This window comes from Callospermophilus lateralis, chromosome 18, assembly GCF_048772815.1.
Source record: "Callospermophilus lateralis isolate mCalLat2 chromosome 18, mCalLat2.hap1, whole genome shotgun sequence".
Classification (NCBI taxonomy): Eukaryota; Metazoa; Chordata; class Mammalia; order Rodentia; family Sciuridae; genus Callospermophilus; species Callospermophilus lateralis.
In genome coordinates this window covers 793,500-817,114 of record NC_135322.1, presented here as the reverse complement: position 1 = coordinate 817,114, position 23,615 = coordinate 793,500, and the positions used below count along the sequence as shown (strand labels likewise).

General features: G+C 42.4%; 1 protein-coding gene across 3 annotated transcripts; it reads left to right on the top strand.

Annotated features, from left to right (window-relative positions):
- Positions 1-1,888: 1,888 nt before the first annotated feature.
- On the top strand, positions 1,889-23,207 carry Znf549 (zinc finger protein 549). 3 transcript variants are annotated; one of them, XM_076839679.2, is made up of 4 exons: positions 4,094-4,117; positions 4,559-4,659; positions 16,687-16,813; positions 18,371-23,207. In XM_076839679.2, exons 2-4 carry the CDS (start codon positions 4,657-4,659, stop codon positions 20,092-20,094), a joined length of 1,854 nt encoding a protein of 617 aa, XP_076695794.2. In that variant the 5' UTR covers positions 4,094-4,117; positions 4,559-4,656; the 3' UTR covers positions 20,095-23,207. The 3 variants fall into 3 exon arrangements, with proteins under 3 accessions (XP_076695792.2, XP_076695794.2, XP_076695793.2); XM_076839677.2 differs by lacking the exons at positions 4,094-4,117; positions 4,559-4,659 and adding an exon at positions 1,889-2,051; XM_076839678.2 differs by lacking the exon at positions 4,094-4,117 and having other exon boundaries at positions 4,304-4,659.
- Positions 23,208-23,615: the final 408 nt, after the last annotated feature.

The following is a 23,615-nucleotide window of genomic DNA, read 5'->3' as shown; positions in this document are numbered from 1 at the left end:
TCCAGTTTGGGGCAGTTAGGCATTGCTACTATACAGACACCTGCCTGTGAGTTTAAATGTACTCGTCTACCTGGACTATGTAATGTTGAAAAGAATTTGTTTTGCACAAGGCTGAAAATTTTTAGATTACTATATAATGCCATTTAGTTTGTATGAGCTGCCATTAAAAAACCAGAGACAGAAAGCCTTAAATAACAAAATTTTATTTTCTCAGCTGCAGAGGTAGGATGTCTAAGATCAAGCTGCCAACAGACAGGGTTTCTCCTGAGGCCTCTCTCCTTGTGTAGTAGGAGGCTCCCTTCTTGCTGGGTCCTCCCACAGCCTTTCCTGTGTGTGGGTACATTCCCAGGATCTCTTCTATTAAGGGCAGCGGTTACTGAATTGGGGCTCATGCCCATGGCCTCATTTAACCTTCAGTTCTTCCTTAAATTCCCTACAACCCAACAGGGCTCGTTGTGGGTGATGACTTCAACATATGAACCTTGTGGAGACATAACAAATGCCACACTTCTCCAGGACACTTTTCCCAGTCTTCACACCCACTGGTAGTTTTTACTATTTACTGACCTTTTTAGTGTTAACCACACTGAAAATATGACTTTCATCAAAAGTTCAAGTTTACTTTAATGCAGTTTTCTTACTGCCCAAAGTTTAAATGCATTTTTCTTTTCATATTTGTCATCTATCTTTTGTAATTCAAATGTAAAGTGACTATTACGAGTTTTATTAGTTTTCTATATGAACCCTTTCCTTAATTTGTAGAAGCCATTAAATTTAGTGTGTACATACTCACTTACAGAAGCCTCAGTACCTTCCTATTTGTGTGGCAGGCGTGGTAACAGAAGCCACCGCTCTGATGTTGCTGTGAACGTGCGGCGATGCCTGGGTTTCGCTGGGGAGATCTTGCTCTATCCTCTCACTAACACGCTGTCTCCGAGGCCACCCTGTAAAGAAGGGTAGGTCTTCTTCCCATATAAGCCTTTTACGCCTGGAACCGTCTCTTCTGCACGTTGAAGAGGAGCAGAGCTGCAGATCAAACCTTCTAGCCGGGTATCTAGTGACCTAGGTGTTTTTTTCAAAGTGGCCATTCCCGTTGTTCTTCAGAGCTACCGTCCCGCCGCGGCCACGGACCAGGAACCTCAGGGCGCTCAGTCCGGTCGGCTGTCGCCGTCAGCGCCGCCCGCAGCGCTCCGTCGTTTGGCCGCGGGACTCTAACCCCAAGCCACAGGGTCGTCGCCCTCACGTGTCGTTTTTATCCTGTTACCGAGGCAACATCACTCATTTGAGGATCGCCTTCCAGGTTTTCTTCTTGGTACCCTCAGCATATACAAGAGAACGGAGGGGAAAACAGTGATAAGCACTCGGACTCCCGGGCGACCTGTGTGGCGTCTACGCCTCACGCCCCAGACCCAGGGGTAAGCCAGCACCCCGCGAAAGCCCGCCCGGGCCCGGTCCTCGGGGCTCCGCCCCTATCTCCGTCCAGCCTTGCCGCCTTCCTCCGGGTTCCGTGCGGATCTCCGTCCTTCTCTGCTGACTTCCTCCGGGCTCCGCCCCTATCTCCGTCCGGTCTTGCCGGCTTCCTCTGGGTTCCGTCTGGATCTCCGTCCGGCCCTGCCGACTTCCTCCGGGTTCCGTGCGGATCTCCGTCCTTCCCTGCCGACTTCCTCCGGGGTCCGCCCCTATCTCCGTCCGGCCTTGCCGGCTTCCTCGGGGTTCCGTCCCGATCTCCGTCCCGCCTGGCCGGCTTCCTCCGGGTTTTGCCCCGGCGCTCAGCCAGCTCGGGCGGGCACTGACTACCCAGAACACCGCGCGCGCCGGGCTAATTAGCCGAGGAGGCGCTTCCGCGAGCGCGCAGTGCGCCCGGCGGGACTTCTTGCGCCGCGGCAGAGCTCTCGGCGGCCTTTGCGCGCCCTGGCAGCCTCTCCTGTCGCCTGGGCGCTGCGGCCGGAGGCTTCGCGTGCGTGCAGGCGCGGATGGGACTCTGCGACGCCCCGCCGCGCACCTCGCCCTCCCGCGGGCCCCTGGCGGCGGCCGAGCGGACGCGCCCCGCGGTGAGTGCTGCGACGCCGCCGCCCGCGTCCCGGACCCCGCGTCGGGTGGCCAGCACAGGCCTGCAGCCCGGCCTTCGAGCACGGCGCGGGGTCCGGCGGGATCGGCGCCCCGGGTCTGCGGGAGCTGGGAGAGCGCCGTGGCCGGCCCTCGGCCCCAGTCCCCCGGAGCCCTGAGGGCGGCGAGCCGGACGCTGCGCCCCGAGTGAGGTTGTGAAGCACCTCAGAGGCTGCTCGGTGTCCAGGGCCCGCGGTAGGGCTGGCCGAGTGGACGGAGGGACGGGAGGGACGAGTCAGGCGGCGGGACTCGGGTGCTCCTCGGGGCACGCGAGTCAGCGCAGGGGTGAAGGGCCACACCGAGCCCTCTGACCTGCACGACGGAAGGGCCGACGGGGAGCAGGTTTCCGGGAGAGAGGAGGGTTTGGATCTTGTGGTGGCTCTGAGATGCCCTGGAGTGTAGTGGTTGCGTGGACAGCACGAATCAAAAACAGGGGGTCAGAAGAGGGGACTGCTTTGTGATGTCCGAATGGTGACAGTCTCAAACCTGAGGTTCAGATTTAGAGGGGAAACCTACTGGGTTTACTCTGAGGTGAGCCTAGAATGAAGAGAGAGCTTGGGGCTGGAGGGTGGGGAAGAGTGGGTGGGCCTTGGCTGGCTGCCTCTAGACGGGAGGGCCCCTGGTCCCGAGGGTTGTGTCAGAGGACTCAGGAGCCCGCCCAGGACGATGGACTTCAGAAATCTGTGTAGTTCACCGTTCTGAAGACACAGCAGACAGCCATTCTTGTGGAGCCTGAGAAAAGCCTGGCGAGTGAAGCAGGCCAGGCCCAGCAAGTGCACAGGTGCCTCTGCTTCTCCTTGGAAATGCAAACTTTAGCTCCAGACTTGACAAATTCTTTCAAGCAACTTGAAATTGAAATGAAGGCATGTCTCTGTGCTCTCATACAAACATTTGGTCTTTGCCAGGCATTGGTAAGAAAGAACTGGGACCCTTGTAATCTCCTCAGTGAAGTGTCTGGTTTTCGTGACAAGCCCCTTCTCAAAATACTTGAGTTTTATTAAATGACTAAGGGTCATTACAGTGAGGTCCCTAAAGAGCCTCAAAGTAGGGCTGATCGCCCAGATAGACCTAGTGATCACAGGATTTGAACTTTCAGTCCCTCCTTAGGCTTTCGGGAGGAAAGGTGAGCTGGGAACTAGGTCATATAAAACGTTGAACAAAGATTTAGAAAGCTTTCGAGTTGGGAACACTTGGAAGTGTTGGGAGTGTCACACATCCAGAAGGGGCCTGGATGCACTCCTTCTCTTCCCCCAATATCTTGACATATGAAACCTATACATTTTGTTGTTTCTGTGTTACACTCTTAATAATAAACCAGTAAATGTAAGTCGAGTTTTTCTGAGTTCTCTGAGTGAATCTAGCTGATTTTGAAACCTAAAGAAGGGGTAATGTAACTCCCAGATTTGTATCCAACTTGGATAGCATTATGGGTGGCCTGAGCATTAAAGTTACTGGCATCTGAAGTAAGGGTAGTTTTGTATGCCTGAGTCCTTAAACATATGGGTGTAGATGCTGACTACAGGTAGGTAGTTGCAGAATAAAATTGAAGGGTAGAGTGCCCAATTGGTACCAATTAGAGAATTGATATTGGAAAATAACCATATATTTGGTGCCATAAGGAAAATCACAGAAACTCTTAATTATTTGATACAATATCACATTTGTATGAAATCTTAAATGGAAGATTAAAAACACCCAAATTTTCAAAAACATTTATAGAAATGTTGATCTGTGGTCACTAACAGCTAAACTTAGCACTGGACATGCATAACACTACTAGGAGGTAGCCACCATGATTGTTTCCATTTTATGAGTGAAGACAGCCTCAGAGAGGTTAGGTCTTTGTTCAGTGGGCTGAGGATCTGAGGTTAGATGCCAGCCTGAGAAAGCTCTTCAGAGCAAGGCAGGAGGGAATAACTAAGCCTCCACAGGTTCCACTCTAACCCTTATCTCAGACACCCTCTTTCCACAGAGTTCCATGGCAGCAGAAGGGTTTGAGGGACCATCACAGGTAGGTAAAGAAGTCCCAGACCCTCACTGACCTTGCTTCTCACACCCATGATCCCACACAAATTCAGGTGATAGTGGTGTCTTGGGACTTGATGTGTCCTGAATCCTTGGAACCCTGGGGTCACCTGAAGCCCAGGATCCTTAATTATGGTCAGAAATTATATTTCTAAGTCAGCTAATAGGATGAGGTGCTGGAAGGTTTCCTGGGCAAAGGAACAAATTGCGCGTCCAAGTGCTAGGAGATGAGAATGGCTTGGGCGGGTTGAAGAATTTGCAAGTCTCTGTCGTGCCTTCTGGGAACAGAGAAGGAGGGATAGGAGTTAGTCCTGGAGTGGCAGGTTGAGGAGCAAAGGCCTCGACCAGGGGTGGCAGGAAACGTGGAGGGTTTGAAGCAAAGGAGGGAATTTTATAACTCAGATTTAAGGTTTTTTAAACACTGCAGGTGAGTGCCAATAGGAGCCTACATACCTGTGAATCTGAAGTTGGTGGCGGAGTTGAGTTTCTCAGTCTCTTGTCAGCAGGGACGATTTTCTGCTGGATATGGTAAGAGAGCAATCAGGAATGACCTCAACATTTTGGCATTAATAAATGAAAGTGTGGAAGTGCCAGTTGCTGAGGTGGAACATAAATGGTAGGATTATGTAAAAGAAATACTATCCTGAGGAGATTTATCTTTTTATTTAAATATTTTTATTAAAATCGATTTTTGTTTTTAGAGCACTTTTAAGCTCATAGTAAAATTGACAGCAAAGTACAGAGATTTCCCAAATACTCCTGTTGTTGCACACGGATACTGTTTTAGTCAGCTTTTCATTGCTGTGACCAAAAGATCTGACAGTAACAGTTTTAGAGGAGGAAAAGTTTATTTAAGCATCACAGTTTCAAAGGTCTCAGTCCGTAGATAGCTGGCTCCATTGCGTTGGGCCCAGGGTGAGGCAGAACACTGTGGCAGAGGAGTGGAGGAGGAAAGTGGCCCAGGACATGCCAGGAAGCAGACAGAGTGCTCACTCACCAGGGTCAAAATACAAACCTCAAAGGCATGCCCCAGTGAACTACCTCCGGCCTTACCCTACCTGCCTACAGTTATCACCCAATGAATCCCTGTCAGGGGATTATGATTTGGTTAAAACTTATGACCCAATCACTTCATGTCTGAATTTTTTTGCATAGTCTCACACATGAACTTTTGGTGGACACCTAACAGCTAAACCATAATGCATGCTCTCCCTTATTATCAGTATTTCTCACCAGAGTGGTACGATTATTGCCATTAAATTCATGCCTGCACATCATAATCGCCCATAGTCACTAAGTTTATCTTGTGTTTACTCATGGTGTTACACCTAACAGACTGGACAAATGCAGAGTAACATGTATTCTCCATGAGGGCATCATGCAGAGTATTCCCTTTGCTGTTAAAGTCCTCTAGTCATCCTTTTCGTTTCCAGCCCCTAAAGATCACTGATCTTTTTACCATTTCCATAATTTTGTTTTTTCAAAATACCATATAGTAGGAATCATTCAATGTGCAGCAGTATTTTATTTATATATTCATCTCCTTAAGGATTTCTTGGTGGCTTCCAAGTTTTTGCAGTTTTGACTGTAGCTGCTGTAAACATCCATGTCCAGGGTTTTGTGTGGACAGGTTTTTGATGTCTTTGGGTAAGTACTAAGGATCTGTACTATTGGGTCATATGACAAGGGTGTTTGGCTTTGTAGAAAACGGCCGGACTGCCTTCCGTGGTGCTATTTCACTGTTTATTCCCACCAGCAGAGAGTCCTCTGCTACTCCACATTTTCATCAGCACATAGTGGCATCTGTTCCATATAGAAGTGTCTTGTTTTGATTTGCATTTCTCTAATGACATGATATAGAGCATCTTTTCATGTGTTTATTTTCCATCTTCATATCTTTAGTGTTTTCATCTTTGACTTATTTTTAAATTATGTTGATTGATTTCTTCTTGATTTTTAAGAATTCTTGTATATTTAAGACACCTTTTGATGTTACACATAACAGTTCTTTATCAGAGGTTTCTTTTGCAAATATTCTGGTCTGTGGCCTTTCATTCTTAGCACAGTGTCCTTCACAGAGCTGAAATTTTGCATTTTAAGTAAATTTAGCTAGTTATCATGGATTTTATTTTTGATGCTCTCTAAAAAAGGTAAACAAACCTAAAGTCATCCATATTTCTCCTGTGTTATCTTCTAGGAATTCTATCATTTACATTTAGTCTGTGGTGCATGTTCAGTTAATTTACGTGAAGGCTGTGAGATTTCTCTTACTTTGTTTGGTGTGCAGATATCCAGATGTTCAGTTCTGTTGAAAAAATTCTTGTAGCTCCATTGTCTTTACTGCTTTTTCAAAGATAGCTTGACATTTTTTTTTCTTTCTGGTACTGGGGATTGGGCCCAGAGGTGCTTAACTACTGAGTCGCATCCCCAGCCCCCTTTTTTAAAATTTTCATTTTGAGATGAGATCTAAGTTGCTTAGGACCTTGCTAAGTTGAGACTGGCCTCAAATTTCTGATCCTCTTACCTCAGCCTTCTGGTTGCTGGGAATACATCTGGCAGAGCAGCTTTTATGTGAGTCTTTCTATGTACTTGTCTTCTGTTCCCCTGGTCTGTTTATTCATTCTTTCACCAGTTCCTTGCTGTCTTATTAAGGTACCTCATTAGTCAGTCTTCAAGTTGGACAGGGTTGGGTCTACACCCTTTGTTATGCTTCAGTACTGTGCTGGCTCTTCTGACTTTGTGCCTTTCCATTCAGTTTTAAAATCAGTCGATCCATATCTGCAAAACACCTGGCTGGGGTTTTAACTGAGATTGCATTGAATTTGTAGGCCGAATGGTGAAGAACTGACATGGAACACTGACTCTTCCTACTGAGGAACATAGAATATCTATTTTTAAGTTCTTTTTAAATTTCTTTTGTCAGAGTTCTGTACTCTTCTTCATATAGATCTTATATATCATTTAGATTTATCCTAAGTATTTCATTGTTTGGTGCCAATGTAAGTGGCATCATGTTGTATTTTCAAATTATTGTTGATATATAGGAAATAAACTGACTTATATAGTAACCTTTTATCCTGTAACCTTTCTATATATTTTTTTAGTTTTAGGAGTTTTTTGGTCATTTCTTGCAGGTTTTCTATGTAGACAGTCATGTCATTCATTAAAAAAAAAAAATACAGCTTTCTTTCTTTCACTCCAGATACCTTTTATTTCATTTTCTTATTGTGTTAGTGAGGAATTTCAGTGTGATATTGAAAAACAGTGGTGGGAGGGGACATTCTTGCCTTGTTCCTGATTTTGGTGGGACAGCTTTGACTTTCTCATCATTAAATACATCTTCTGCAGGTTTTTTTTTTGATTCTTTTTTTTTATTGGTTATTCAAAACATTACAAAGATTGCAGAATCACATTGGTTACACATCCACATTTTTACATAATGCCATAATAGTAACTGTTGTATTCTGCTACCTTTCCTTTCCTCTACTATCCCCCCTCCCCTCCCCTCCCATCTTCTCTCTCTACCCCATCTACTGTAATTTATTTCTCTCCTTATTTTTTCCCATTCCCCTCACAACCTCTTATATGTAATTTTGTATAACAATGAGGGTCTCCTTCCATTTCCATGCAATTTCCCTTTTCTCTCCCTTTCCCTCCCACCTCATGACTCTGTTTAATGTTAATCTTTTCCTCCTGCTCTTCCTCCCTGCTCTGTTCTTAGTTGCTCTCATTATATCAAAGAAGACATTTGGCATTTGTTTTTTAGGGATTGGCTAGCTTCACTTAGCATAATCTGCTCTAATGCCATCCATTTCCCTGCAAATTCCATGATTTTGTCATTTCTTAGTGCTGTGTAGTACTCCATTGTGTATAAATGCCACATTTTTTTTTATCCATTCATCTATTGAGGGGCATCTGGGTTGGTTCCACAGTCTAGCTATTGTGAATTGTGCTGCCATGAACATCAATGTGGCAGTATCCTTGTAGTATGCTCTTTTAAGGTCTTCAGGGAATAGTCCGAGAAGGGCAATAGCTGGGTCAAATGGTGGTTCCATTCCCAGCTTTCCCAGGAATCTCCATACTGCTTTCCATATTGGCCGCACCAATTTGCAGTCCCACCAGCAATGTACAAGAGTACCCTTTTCCCCACATCCTCACCAGCACTTGTTGTTGTTTGATTTAATAATGGCTGCCAATCTTACTGGAGTGAGATGGTATCTTAGGGTGGTTTTGATTTGCATTTCTCTGACTGCTAGAGATGGTGAGCATTTTTTCATGTACTTGTTGATTGATTGTATGTCCTCCTCTGAGAAGTGTCAGTTCAGGTCTTTTTGGCCCATTTGTTGATTGGGTTATTTGTTTTCTTATTGTTTAATTTTTTGAGTTCTTTGTATACTCTGGATATTAGGGCTCTATCTGAAGTGTGAGGAGTAACAATTTGTTCCCATGATGTAGGCTCCCTGTTTACCTCTCTTATTGTTTCTCTTGCTGAGAAAAAACTTTTTAGTTTAAGCCCGATTCCACAATATGTAGATCGGAACCAACTTTTTCTTCTATCAGACTCATAGTCTCTGATTTGATATCAAGGTCCTTGATCCATTTTGAGTTAACTTTTGTGCATGGCAAGAGGAGGGGATTCAGTTTTATTTTGTTGCATATGGATTTCCAGTTTTCTCAGCACCATTTGTTGAAGATGCTATCCTTCCTCCATTGCATGCTTTTAGCCCCTTTATCGAATATAAGATAATTGTAATTTTGTGGATTGGTTTCTGTGTCCTCTATTCTATACCATTGGTCCACCCGCCTGTTTTCGTACCAGTACCATGCTGTTTTTGTTACTATTGCTTTGTAGTACAGTTTGAAATCTGGTATCGCTACACCTACTGATTCACACTTCCTGCTTAGAATTGCTTTCGCTATTCTGGGTCTTTTGTTTTTCCTTATGAATTTCATAATTGCTTTATCTATTTCCACAAGAGATTTTGATTGGCATTGCATTGAACCTATAGAGAACTTTTGGTAATATTGCCATTTTGATGATAGTTCTGCCTATCCATGAACAGGGTATATTTTTCCATCTTCTAAGATCTTCTTCTATTTCTCTCTTTAGGGTTCTGTAGTGTTCATTGTATAAATCTTTCACCTCTTTTGTTAGGTTGATTCCCAAGTATTTTATTTTTTTTGAGGATATTGTGAATGGAGTGGTTTTCCTCATTTCCAGTTCAGAAGATTTGTCGCTGATATACAGGAATGCCTTTGATTTATGCGTGTTGATTTTATATCCTGCCACTTTGCTGAATTCATTTATTAGCTCTAGTAGTTTCTTTGTAGACCCTTTTGTGTCTTCTAGGTATAGGATCATATCATCCACAAATAGTGATAATTTAAGTTCTTCTTTTCCTATCTTAATGCCTTTAATTTCTTTTGTCTGTCTAATTGCTCTGGCCAGTATTTCGAGAACTATATTGAATAGAAGTGGTGAGAGAGGGCATCCCTGTCTTGTTCCAGAATTTAGAGGGAATGCCTTCAGTTTTTTTCCATTTAGAATAATGCTAGCCTGAGGCTTTGCATATATAGCTTTTACAATTTTGAAGTAAGATCCTGTTATCCCTAGTTTTTCTAATGTTTTGAACATAAAGGGATGCTGTACTTTGTCGAATGCTTTTTCTGTGTCTATTGAGATGATCATATGGTTCTTATCTTTAAGTCTATTGATGTGGTGAATAACATTTATTGATTTCTGTATATTGAACCAGCCTTGCATCCCAGGGATGAATCCTACTTGATCGTGGTGCATGATCTTTTTGATATGTTTTTGTATACTATTTGCCAGAATTTTATTGAGGATTTTTGCATCTAAATTCATTAGGGATATTGGTCTGTAGTTTTCTTTCTTTGAGGTGTCCTTCTCTGGCTTGGGAATCAGGGTGATATTGGCCTCATAGAATGAATTTGGAAGTTCTCCCTCTTTTTCTGTCTCCTGAAATAGATTGTGGAGTATTGGTATTAGTTCTTCTTTAAAGTTCTTGTAAAACTCTGCTGTATATCCATCTGGTCCTGGGCTTTTCTTGGTTGGTAGTCTTTTGATGGCTTCTTCTATTTCCTCACTTGATATTGGTCTGTTTAGGTTGTTTATATCTTCCTGACTCAATCTGGGTAGTTCATATGTCTTAAGGAATTTATCGATGCCTTCACTGTCTTCTATTTTATTAGAGTATAGGGTTTCAAAATAATTTCTAATTATCTTCTGTATTTCTGAATTGTCTGTTGTGATGTTGCCTTTTTCATCCCGTAAGCTAGTAATTTGGGTTCTCTCTCTTCTTCTCTTTGTTAGCATGGCTAGTGGTCTATCAATCTTATTTGTTTTTTCAAAGAACCAACTTTTAGTTTTGTCAATTTTTTCAGTTGTTTCTTTTGTTTTGATTTCATTGATTTCAGCTCTAATTTTAATTATTTCTTGCCTTCTACTGTATTTGCTGCTGATTTGTTCTTCTTTTTCTAAGGCTTCGAGGTGTAGTGTGAGGTCATTTATTTGTTGGCTTTTCTTTCTTTTAAGGAATGAACTCCATGAAATGAATTTTCCTCTTAGTACTGCTTTCATAGTGTTCCAGAGATTTCGATATGTTGTGTCTGAGTTTTCATTTACCTCTAAGAATTTTTTAATTTCCTCTTTGATGTCTTCTATAACCCTTTGTTTCTTCAGTAGCATATTGTGTAATCTCCATGTGATGTAGGATTTTTCCTTTCTCATTTTATTATTGATTTCCAATTTCATTCCATTATGATCAGATAAAATGCATGGTAGTATCTCAACTCCTTCGTAATTGCTAAGATTTGCCCTGTGACATAATATATGGTCTATTTTTGAGAAGGATCCATGTGCTGCTGAGAAGAAAGTGTATCTGCTTGATGTTGGGTGGTATATTCTGTATATATCAATTAAGTCTAAGTTATTAATTATATTATTGAGCTCTATGGTTTCTTTATTCAACTTTTGTTTGGAAGATCTGTCCAGTGGTGAGAGAGGTGTGTTAAAATCTCCCATGATTATTGTGTTGTGGTCTATTATACTCTTGAACTTGAGAAGAGTTTGTTTGATGAACGTAGCTGCACCATTGTTTGGGGCATATATATTAATGATCGTCAAGTCTTGTTGATGTATGGTTCCCTTGAGCAGTATGTAGTGTCCTTGTTTATCCCTTTTGATTAACTTTGGCTTGAAGTCTATTTTATTTGATACAAGTATGGACACCCCTGCTTGCTTCCGGTGTCTGTATGAGTGATATGATTTTTCCCAACCTTTCACCTTCAGTCTGTGTATGTCTTTTCCTATCAGATGCGTCTCCTGTAGGCAGCATATTGTTGGATCATTCACCTATGTCTTTTGATTGGTGCATTTAAGCCAATAACATTTAGGGTTACTATTGAGATATGGTTTGTATTTCCAGCCATATTTGGTTATGTACAATACTTAACATGATTTGTTTTTCCTCTATGCTTAGTTTTTCCTTTACTGTACTCCCTCCCGCTGTTGGTTTTCATTGTTATTTTTCATTTCCTCTTTCTGTAATGTTTTGCCAAGGATGTTTTGAAGAGCTGGTTTTCTAGCTGCAAATTCTTTTAACTTTTGTTTATTATGGAAGATTTTTATTTCATCTTCAATCCTGAAGCTTAATTTCGCTGGATACATGATTCTTGGTTGGAACCCTTTTTCTTTCAGCGTTTGAAATATGTTGTTCCAGGATCTTCTAGCTTTCAGAGTCTGTGTTGAAAGATCAGCAGTTATCCTGATTGGTTTACCCCTATATGTAATCTGCTTCCTCTCTCTTGTGGCTTTTAAGATTCTCTCCTTATTCTGTATGTTGGGCATCTTCATTATTATGTGTCTTGGTGTGGATCTCTTATGATTTTGTATATTCGGCGTCCTGTAGGCTTCTAGTATTTGGATTTCTTTTTCATTCTTTAAGTCTGGGAAATTTTCTAGTATTATTTCATTGAGTAGATTGCTCATTCCCTTGGTTTGGACCTCTGTACCCTCTTGTATCCTTCTGCAGGTTTTTTAAAGATAGCTTTTATCATGTTGAGGAAGTACCCTTCTCTTCCTGGTTTAATTCATTTTTATAATGAATGAGTGTCAGACTTTGTCAAATGCTTTTTCTCTATCAATTGATATAGTCATATATTTTTTCTTATTTAATCTATTGATGTCATGGGTTACATTAATTGACTTTTGAAAATTCAGTCAGCCTTACATACCTAAGATAAGTCCTACTTGATTGTAGTGTATAATTCTTTTTATATATTGTTGAATTCCATTTGCTAATATTTTCTTGAGTATTTTTGCATCTGTGGTAATGAGGGGTATTAGTCTGTAGTTTTCTTATACTCTTTTTAATTTTGATAATAGGATAATTCTGGCTAGAAAGAAATAACTAGAAAGAAATAAGTTTCTTCTAATTTCATCCTCTGAAAGAGATTGTAGAGAGTTGGTATAATTTTGGTTTTGTGTAAATTTTGTCAGATTATGTCTTTCAAGAAATCGATCCATTTCATCAGCTTATGAAATTGTGGGCAGAGAATTATTGGTAGTATTTCTATTACTATCCTTGTAATTTGCATGGGATCTTTATGGTGTCCCCTCTTTCATATCTGATGTTAGTAATTTGTGTTCTCCCTCTTACATTCTTAGTCTGGCTAAATAGAGGCTTATCAATTTTTATTGACCACCCCCCAATCACTTACTAGTTCCATCGATTTCCTGTTTTCATTCTCATCGACTTGTGTTCAAGTTATTTCTTTCTTTCTAATTACTTCAGATTTAAATTGTTCTTATATTTTTTTTGTAGTATGGTTTTTTTTTTTTCAGGTTTAGGTGATCAATGCAAGGTCTCTTCTTCTTTCTGATATTTGATTTAGCCCCATACCGTTCCTCCAAGCACTGCTTTCACTGTAACACGCAGGTTTGGTAAGTTCTGTTTTCATTTCATTTAAATTTCTCTCGAATGTTTCGATTTTGATCCATGAGTCATTCAGAAGTGTTGTTAATGTCCATCTTTGTGTAGTTTTCCATCTCTTTCTGTTATTGCTTTCTAGATTAATTCCATTGTGATTTGATCGTGGACTTTGTATGGTTTCTGGCTGCGGGAGTCGGTGCTCTGTAGTTACTAAGTACCCTGTGGTTTTCAGTGCACCTTTGAAACTAATCCAAGTCCACATCCAAATAGCACTGTCCTGTTTTTGTGGGCACTTAAAATAGTCCTTAAATTAATAATTCTGCCTTCCTGCCCCCTTATAATTCCTGTCATTTGCCCTTGCTCTCTCGTATCATTCTGTCATTCACTTTATTTATAAAATTGCTTTATTTATAAAACACACACAAACATAATCAAATTTGTTGATCATAATTATGAATGAACTATGACATCAGTTTATGAATAACAAAAATACAGTTTTTCATTTTACTTTTACCTATTTCTTCTTTAATGCTCTTCCTTTATGTAGATCTGTGTTTCTGCTCTCTGAAGAGTTCTAACCTAGATGTGATGGTGCATACCTATATTCCCAGCTGCTAGTGAGGCTGAGGCAGGATGATTCAAAGTTTGAAGCTAGCTTGGGGAATTTAGTGGACTTGTCTCAAAAACAATTTCTTTTTGTTTTTTTTTTAAAAAGGGCTGGGAATATAGCTCAACAGTAGAGCTCAATTTGGGTTTAATCCCCAGTACTGCCCCTGCCCCACAACACAATTTATTTTAATATTTTTAAAAATTTATTTATTTATTTTTGCATTACAATTCTTAATACACCTTTATACCACAATTTATCATATCTCTGATTATATATAAGGTATGTTGACACCAAATTCACATCCTCATACATGTATTTTGTATAATGATGGCCGTCTCCTTTTAATATTTTTTGAAGTCATTTTTATTAGCTACAACAACCTTTGATTTTGGTTTGTCCAAGAAAGTCTCTGTATTTTTTTTTCCCCCTTCTGAATGATACTTTCACCGGGTACACAACTTTAGGTCGGTGCCATTTTTTTTTCTCATGATACTTTTTTACTTTCTTCATGTTTGCATGATTTCTGAAGAGAAGTCAGATATGATTCTTATCTTTGCTCTTACATAAAGTATTTATTCTTTCAGCCTTTTTTCAGGATTCTTTATCTTTGATAATGTAAATGAAGCATAATAATGCTTAGTTGTAGTTTTTGGGGGTATTTATCCTACTTAGTGATCACTGAACTTTCTGAATCTGGGGTTTGGTGTCTGGCATGAATTTGGAAAAATTGCAGTTATTATGGTTTCACATATTTCTTGTGTTGCTTTTTCTCCTTGTATCCTAGTATGTTACAGGTTTTGTAATTTTCTCATAATCATTGGATATCCTGGCTTTATTTTTGTTCTGTTTTATTTATTGGGGATTTTGTGTTTGTGCACTTTACTTTTCTATTTTTGAAGTTTCTATTTATCCTCAAACTTGTGGGTTCTCTCTCAGCCTTGTCTGATCTGCTTAGCCATCAGAGGCAGTCTTCATCTTGTACAGTATTTTTTAATCTGTATTTCTGATTCTTTCTTAAGATTTCTGTCCATTCTTGTGTATTCTCTTTCCTTTATCCATTAGAGCCCTCAGCATCTTAATTACAGGGTTCATAATTCTAACATCAAGGTCTGGTTTTCATATTTGCTCTTTTTCTTCAGATTGTGGTTATTTAGTTTTTTATTCATTTTTGGCTTTTTGGTATGCTTTATAATTTTTTTCTTGTTAGCCAGATGCAGATATCTGGTAAAAGAAGCTGTTGTAAATAGTAATGTAGTGAGAGAGGAAGGAAGGGGGAGAGGAAGCATTTAGTAATGCAGTAAGGTGTTTGGGGGAGAGGAAGCATTCTAATTACTGCCATTAGGTTTCAGTTTTTAGTGGGCCTATGCTTCTGAACTAAAGTCCACAAGCCTTTCTCAAGTTTATAAGTTGGCAGTTCAAGACGACTACCAGAGTGAGTTGTAGTGGGTATTTCCCTTCCCCTCAGGCTGTTAACCTTGCAGATTAGGCTCAGGTCAACTCACGTATCCGAGGGAGTGCTTTGTTTAGAAGAATGAGTGCTATGGTCTCCTATCACTGAGTCCTCCTGTAGTTTTTAGCTTTCAAAGTTGTTCCCACTGAACCTCCAGAAGATCATGGTTTGAGTCCAGCTTTCCTAACCCAGCTTCTGTGGGGTTTCTTTTCATGAGTCAACTCCGGAAGCCTCTACTCCTTGCATATGTCTGTCTGTTTTTCTAATCACGGGGACAGCAATTTGTCCTGCGTCTTACAAGTGGAAGAGTGTTCATTTTCCAACCTGTTCAACGGTGTGTTTGTTGTTGTGAGATAGTGGTGGTAGGTTTCCACGATGTGGATTCCCATTTGGGGGCGTGGGAGTGCAAGCGTCAGGTGTGCAGCAGCTGGCAGAGCTGCGGGAAGGCATTCTAGTGGAGGCTTTCACTGGCTGGTGGTTGGCATGTGGACTGGGGCAGATCAAAGATGTGGCCCTTCAGGCCATAGTGGCAGTGCTGCTGGTGGGGAAGGGTGGGCAAAATATTGTCTAGTTGCTGGGTTCCTGTGTGGTCGCTGGGTCAAGTAGTGATCATCATGGAGACGATGAGGGTGTGTAAGGATACGATGGGGAATGGATCTGACTGGCAGAAGGGGCTTTAACTGGGGGATGGATAAGAGGTTCATTCAGGGCGAAGCAGCAATGGAGGCCAAATGACACTGAGGTCAGGGCTAGTGGTTCTGCCCTGTTGACTGTCTTTTTAATCACTCTTTCTGGAGCCTGAGGTGTTCTGACAGGATGGCAGCTCAGGCTAGAAGCAGATGAAATCCCTGGGAGAATCCTTCGGCTTGGAGTGAGATAATTGGGGACTGAGTGTGAAAGCCATTGTCACAGGAGGGCAGCAAGGTCAGTAATGAGGAAGAAGAGACCCTGGCTACTTGAGTTCTGCCCAGGACTCCAGTTCTAGAATGAGGAGCAAGGCCACTGGAATGGTCTTGGAAATGCTGGAACTGCCTCCGGATTGTCTGTATAGAAGACTGGATGGTACTGTGCCCTGGTTGTTTGACAAGCACATGAGCAACAAGACATGGGGAAGCAGAGCAGGGTCTGTGATGGACCAGGGTAGTAGCGTTGTTAGGGATATATCCATCATGGTCTGGAGATACGAGGGAACTTCAGTCTCCAGAGCAATAAGCAGATGCAGAGGGAGTGTTAATGGATGTGTTCAGGGCTTAAACCCAGGAGTTGAGCACAGGTGGGTATATGTGGCATGATCTGGGGCCCCAGGGAATTGGGCAGGAGCATGGCTGAGATTCTACATACCAGGCCTAGAGCTCAGTTGATGCTCCATTTCACCTTGTGGTCATGAGAGCTGGAGATGGTGATCACTGGGTGTGAGGTGTCAGGGAACAGCAGCATCAGGGTCTGTGTCTCCTCTGCATGGGGAGGTAGGGTGGAGGGTGAGGTACCAGGGACCTGGGTATTGAGGCTGCTCATGAACTCATCTGCCCCCATTGTGACAGGGCCAGGTGACCTTTGAGGAAATCGCTGTGTACTTCTCCCAGGAGGAGTGGGGGCTCCTTGATGACGCTCAGAAACATCTGTATCATGATGTGATGCTGGAGAACTTTACACTCGTGACCTCAGTGGGTAAGGTCCCTCCCAACCACACTGCTGGGCTCTGTGCTTTCCTTTTGTTCCCCTGTCCTTCCCAGAGCAGGACCATGACCTCTGCCCACTCCCTGGTCTCCTGACACTGCTGATTATCAGGCCTGGGCTAGCCCTAGCCCTAGCAGCCCCAGCCTCTGCTGTTCTGAAGCCTTGTAGTTGGTGTTCGCGTTCAGAATCTTGCAGTCTGTCCAACCAGTGCCACTTGGTTTTGCCACTCAGCTAAAGTGAGGGACTGCTGAGGGTTCCCTGGACTTTAGTGGGCTTTTCTTGGCGCCTGCCTACCTAGGAATCACAGGTGTCTACATGCTACTATGTGTTGGGAACACTAGGGTGTGACAGTAGGACCTGCTCCCCACCCTCTTCAAGGTTTTTCTGTAGTAAATTTCTCTTCTGTCATCTTTCATGGGTTGGGATGATCTGAGCTAGTGTTAGTCACTCAGTTACCTGTTTTCCCTTAGGACTTTACCTTCAGGTCCCAAATGTTCTCCCAACTTGAGCTGGAGGTAGGGGAGAACAGTGTTCCCTGGCAGGGTGCAGAAGTTTCCAGTCTTTTTTTTTTTTTTTTTTTTTTTTTTAAACAGCAAAGAGGCGTTTATTGCGAGCTAACTCGGTCCTCCACGCACACAGCAACTGGTGATGTTGAGAGGCCCCGAGCCCAGGGTTTGCAGCAGTTTTATACACTCTTTGGGGAAGGCAAGGACTTCATATACATCATAGCATCTCTTAGCAAATCATCACATACCACGGGAAAATCAAATAACTCTAAAACATGATTAGCACATTCACTGGTGGGTGATTGGTTAATACAAGAGGGGGATTCGTTTGAAATGATTGGTTTAGGCCACAGGGGGTGTACGTGCTGAACTACATGGTTTCCCAACACGTTATCAACCCAAGTTTCCAGTCTTAACAAGAAGGGTATATGGGTTCTGAAATTGTGAGCTGAAACAGTGGGAGGGTACACATTCAGGGCTGAGCTCAAATCATATCAGGCAGATGTTTTGTGCTTACCACTGTTTTGATGCCAAGGCTCATGGCCATACCTTATTCCTATATTTCTTCCACCTACTTGTCATTTCACCTGTGACTTCTGATCCCTGGCTGTTCCCTATCTCTACATCCTACATCTCTCCGGTTCCTCTGCTTCTGTAGTTGCTCCATCATTAGCCCACACTTCATGAGCTGTGAGACATGTTTAAGTATTTAGGTAGCCTTGTTGCAGCTGTGCTTTCTTGGGGTAGGACATACCTTCTCTGCAGTTCTCACCTGTCTCCAGATGACAGGTCACACCGAGAACCACTGACATGGGAAGGAGGTGTAGACCCTGCCCGTCTTCCCACAACGACACCCGTTCTATGTTTTCTTGATGGTTGTAGGGCCTCTCCTACATTCTGAACCCTGGAGGCTCACTACCAAACAACCTTATTTTTTTGACCTACCCTAGCTCTTTTGTCCTAGAAACAAACCTAGGGATTCTCCTGCTGGGCCGTCTCCTCCCACCAGAGTCACTCTTCACCTGCATTCTTGTGCTTTCAGGTTGTTGGCATGGAGTAGAGAAAATGGCCCATTCTGAGCAAATTCTTTCCATAGGAATGTCACAGGCCAGGACTCTAGCACCAAGTCCTTCTATTTCAAATGCTCATCCCTGTCCGATGTGTATCCAGTTCACAAAAGACTCTTTGCACCTGACTGGACACCAGGGAATACTTCTGGGGCAGGAACCATACATATGTGTGACATGTGGAAAACAGTTCTCATTAAGTTTGAAACTAAAACAGAACCAGAAGCAACACAATGGAGAGAAACACATCATAAGGGGAGAGAACAGAGCCTTGCTCAGCTGCAGAGTCCCTGTGTCAGACAGCTTTTTTATATGCAAAGATGTAGAGAAGGACTTCCCAGGCAGTCTAGACCTTCTGCAGCATCAGACTGCCCTTGGCAGAGAATGTTCACTGAGAAGCCGAGAGACCTTTCATATTCAGCCAAGACAGTACAAACATAGCAGATTCAAGCAAATTTTCAATGAGAGGGTTCACACCATTGAACATCACAGAGTTCACACTGGAGAAAAAGCTAATGAACATAGTGAATGTGGGAAATCTCTGAGCTCCAAATACTTACTTGTAGAGCAACAGAGAACACATAATGGAGAAAAGCCTTATGTGTGCAACACATGTGGGAAATCATTTCGCCACAAACAAACCCTCATTGGGCATCAGCAGAGAATCCACACTGGAGAAAGGTCTTATGTGTGTGTTGAATGTGGGAAATCCCTGAGCTCCAAATATTCTCTTGTTGAGCATCAGAGAACCCACAATGGAGAAAAGCCTTATGTGTGCAACACATGTGGGAAATCATTCCGTCACAAACAAACATTTGTTGGGCACCAGCAGAGAATCCATGCTGGAAAAAGACCTTATGTGTGCATTGAGTGTGGGAAATCTTTTATTCAGTCTTCTGACCACATTCGACATCAGAGAATTCATAGTGGAGAAAGGGCTTATGCATGTAGTGAATGTGGGAAATCCTTCATCTACAAGCAGTCACTTCTTGATCATCAGAGAATCCACACTGGAGAAAGGCCCTATGAATGCAATGAATGTGGAAAGGCCTTCATCCACAAGAAAAGACTTCTTGAGCATCAGAGAGTCCACACTGGAGAAAAGCCTTATGTGTGCATTAAATGTGGGAAGTCCTTTATTCGGTCTTCTGACTACATTCGGCATCAGAGAATTCACACAGGAGAACGGGCTTATGAGTGCAGTGAGTGTGGGAAAGCCTTCATCTGTAAACAAACACTTCTAAAGCATCATAGAATCCACACTAGAGAAAAGCCTTACCAATGCAGAGAATGTGGGAAAGGCTTCTACATTGAGGATAAACTTCTTCAGCACCAGAGAATTCACACCAGAGAACAAACATACAGCTGCAGTGAGTGTGGGAAAGGCTTCAGCCACAAAAAAAGACTTCTTGAGCACCAGAGGACCCACACTGGAGAAAAGCCATGTGAGTGCAATGAATGTGGGAAATGCTTTCGACATCGCACCAGCCTCATTCAGCATCAGAAAGCACACAGCGGAGAGAGGCCTTTCATCTGTACTGCTTGTGGGAAGTCCTTCCTTTACAAAAACAAACTCATTGAGCACCAGAGGATCCACACAGGAGAAAAACCCTATGAGTGCAATGAATGTGGGAAAGCCTTCAACAAGAGATATTCCCTTGTCAGGCACCAAAACATTCATGCAAGAGGAAGGCCCTAGCCTTTCATGGAACAGATCTTTTATCTGATCTGCCACACAAAAGCTGAACCTCATACCTCTGAAGATCAACAATTGGAAGATTCGCTACAGGACCCAAGTGCTTGGGAAGCTTTGTGCCCTAACTTGCACTTTGTAACCCACCTAGTACTGAAGCAGACACTGCATTGTGGTATATCCCAGTGCCCCACCAGTCACTCTGCTGCACTTGTGGGGACTGGGGGCGGATACAGATTTGTGTGCTCACCAAACCCTGAAGGGAGCCTTGGTGAATGTGAGCCTGACAGGGTCCTCTTCTGTTCTGCTGAACTGTTCATGGCATAGACAAGACCCTGCAGAGCAGTCTGGGTTCTGGTGGTCTGCAGAGGTTTACCTTTTGTATGCATATTGTTTTTTCTGTGTGGTTGCCATTGTGGAATTTTTCCTGCTCCACATCACCCAAGAGGGAAGTGGCCTGTATCACCAAGTGCTGATATATGCACTGATAAACACCTTATTGTTATTACCTAAGCCATCTTTAATCTGGGAGGTTGTTCGTATTGTGTAGTGTGGGTCTGGAACAGAATTGTGTCCATTTGCCATGAATGATGAACAGTCTGTGGGCCCCAGCTTTCCGTGCTCCAGGGGCACAGTATGATTGTAGAAGTAGTCCTTAGTCCTGTTTGTCTTCATTGTCATTGTTTCCCAAGGCCTTCTAGAAAACACTGCAGAGCTGTGTGGTCCTAGTTATATGGTTTGGGTGTCAGATGTGTTTGTAGGTCTAACAGTCTTACTAAGAAGAGGCATTTATGACAGACTCCAGTGCTGTGGTACTTCTGGATTGTTCCTTTGTTCTTAGTGATGCTCCATATTTTCTAACACTCTTTCAGTGTAGCTATGTCCCCTGAGGGGCAGAATCAGGTAGGTGTTATTGGCTGGATGAGCCAGGTAAGAATAATTGGTCCAGAGATGTAGTGCAATAAGTAGGGGTTGGAGAAGATCACAGCAAGTACAAAGAATGTGTCTCACCGTAGGACATCCAAACATGTCCATGTTACTACCATGGCATTGTTTGGGGATGCATAGGAATTCTTAGGTTCTCTGGACTTTTCCTTCTGCTGTGGCCAGTCTTTTATCAGGATATATGACCTAGGTTTGATGGACCTCAATCACTGATGGACTAATTTTGAGTTGACTCCTGCACAGGCAGGAAAGCAAGGCTTGAAGGAAAATAGACTTGGGTCAAAGTGTTGGCTTTGTGGCTCATCTAGGTATCCAGGTGTCTCAGATGAGAATCATCTTCATTGCTTTCCATCTGCTGCCACTGGTGGGAATCTCCTGTACTTAAGAGATGAATCCCTAACCATATACATACATCTATGTCACCACATAGTCTGGTTTACCAGAAGGGCATAGATGCAAGTTTTGGGGGGATAAAAACTACTGGGGATTGAACCAGGGATGCTTAACCACTGAGCCACAACCCCAGACCCTGCCTCTTTTTATATTTTAGAGACAGGTCTTGCTGAGTTGCTTGGGGCCTTCCTAAATTGCTGAAGCTGGCTTTGAACTTGTGATCTTCCTGCCTCAGCCTTCCAAGCTGCTGGGATTACAGACATATGCCACTGTGCCCAGCTATTCCTGTAATCTCGATAAAAGTGTTGTTATAAACATAAGCCTGGGTCTTCTCCCAGTCTGTCTTTCTATTCATTTTATTTCACTTGATTTTCCAAAAAAAAAGTTCTTTATTATGAAATCTAATTGGTCCATTTCTTCCTTTACTAATTTTTCTTTTGGTGAAGAGACATATACCTGATTTAAAGATATCAGGCAGCCCTGGAAGGGCAGTCACTGCCCCCCACCCCTTGGGTCAAAGCCCCAAATACCAGAGCATAATATAGAAAATAAGTACTGATAATATAGAAAATAAGAAAATGTAGTCAATACAGAAAGATATTGAAAATTCCTAATTATGAGATTTGCAAAACATACACAGAAAACTAAAATACCCCAGACAAAAATTCAGACCTAAATGAGAGGAGAAATACATGTATTTGAACATACACTGAAATACATGGGATTGAACACTCATTGTGTCCTAAATTGATCACAGGTTGAATGTAATACCAGTCAAAATCATAGTGGTCTCTTCATGTAGAAACCAACAACTGGATCTGAATTGGTAAGGAAATGCAGAGGACCAAGGACTGTCCAAACAGTTTTGGGAAAGAAGGAAGTTGGAGTATATGACCTTAACTCAGGACATGAAGATGCTAGCATAAACACAGAAATATAAATGTAGCAGTTGTAAAGTGCAGGTGAGATGTACATAAATCAGCTGATGTTCAATGAAGGCACAAAGGCAACTCGGTGGAAAGAATAATCCTAAGTCAGTGTTTCTGTACCAGTTTGGTACTCATACTTTTTAAAAATTAGATTACAATCCTGGACATAAGTAGAAAACCTAAAAGTATAAAAGAAGGACACATCTGATGTTTGGATCAACTTAGGACATAATGAGTGTTCAGTCCGTAATGAAGTGTCTCTTCTCACTGTCTGCAATGGTCAGTTATCTGCATTGTCTTCCAAATCTTACATATCTCTCAAGTATTCCCTATCCTGATGCTATTGTCAATAGCATGGTATTGCTTTTATTTTGTTTTCTCTGTTATCAGTCTTAGAGGGACTGCCCCTTCCAGGGCTACCTAATTCCTAGAGATAATAAATGACTCCCTCAGGATTGTGACTTTTACATACAAACCAATTCAGAGGCCACCTCCAAACAATCTTATTAAAATCATGGCAAGCCAGTGTTTCTGCTGCCCTGCCTCACCCCAGGACCCAGGGTCCAGACATCTAGGAGTCAACCCTGTGGCCCAGAATTATCAAACTGTTCAATCTCAGACGTGGCACACCTATCCTGCCCTGCCCCTTGCTTTTTGCAGAAGTCTAGTCATGACCCTGGGCTGAGCTCTCCTCCCTTTTGTTCCTGGCTGACCCTTGTCCTTTCTCTTGGCATGAATTTTTTTTCTCTTTTGGGCATCTTTGAGTAAACATTTTCTTCACGACAGCCGTTTCTGTTGGTGACTGTTGGTTTACCATATCCGAGTAAAACAAATTCCAGGTTTTCTTTCAAGGTACTTTTTTTTTTTTTTTTTTTTTGAGAGAGAGAGAGAGAGAGAGAGAGAGAGAGAGAGAATGAATTTTAATATTTATTTATTTTTAGTTTTTTCAGCAGATACAACATCTTTGTTTGTATGTGGTGCTGAGGATCGAACCCCGGCCACACATATGCCAGGTGAGCGCGCTACCGCTGAGCCACATCCCCAGCCCTCAAGGTACTAATTTTTGAAGGCAATGATTTCTCAATTGTTAAATACATAGAAACAATCATTTATTTTAAATGGATCTTATGTCCTTCAAACTTCAGGAACTGATTCTAGTAGGTATTTTTTAGGTTTATTAGGTATTTCTGTCATTTTTATAGATATCAGAGCATTTTCTCCATAAAATACTTTTGCTTCATTCTTATCAATTCTGGCAAT

Coding starts and splice junctions, on each gene's coding strand:
- Znf549 (XM_076839677.2), top strand. CDS start 1,974: ATGGGACTCTGCGACGCCCCGCCGCGCACCTCGCCCTCCCGCGGGCCC. Junction 2,052..16,686: donor CCGAGCGGACGCGCCCCGCG/GTGAGTGCTGCG, acceptor CCATTGTGACAG/GGCCAGGTGACCTTTGAGGA. Junction 16,814..18,370: donor TACACTCGTGACCTCAGTGG/GTAAGGTCCCTC, acceptor TTGTGCTTTCAG/GTTGTTGGCATGGAGTAGAG.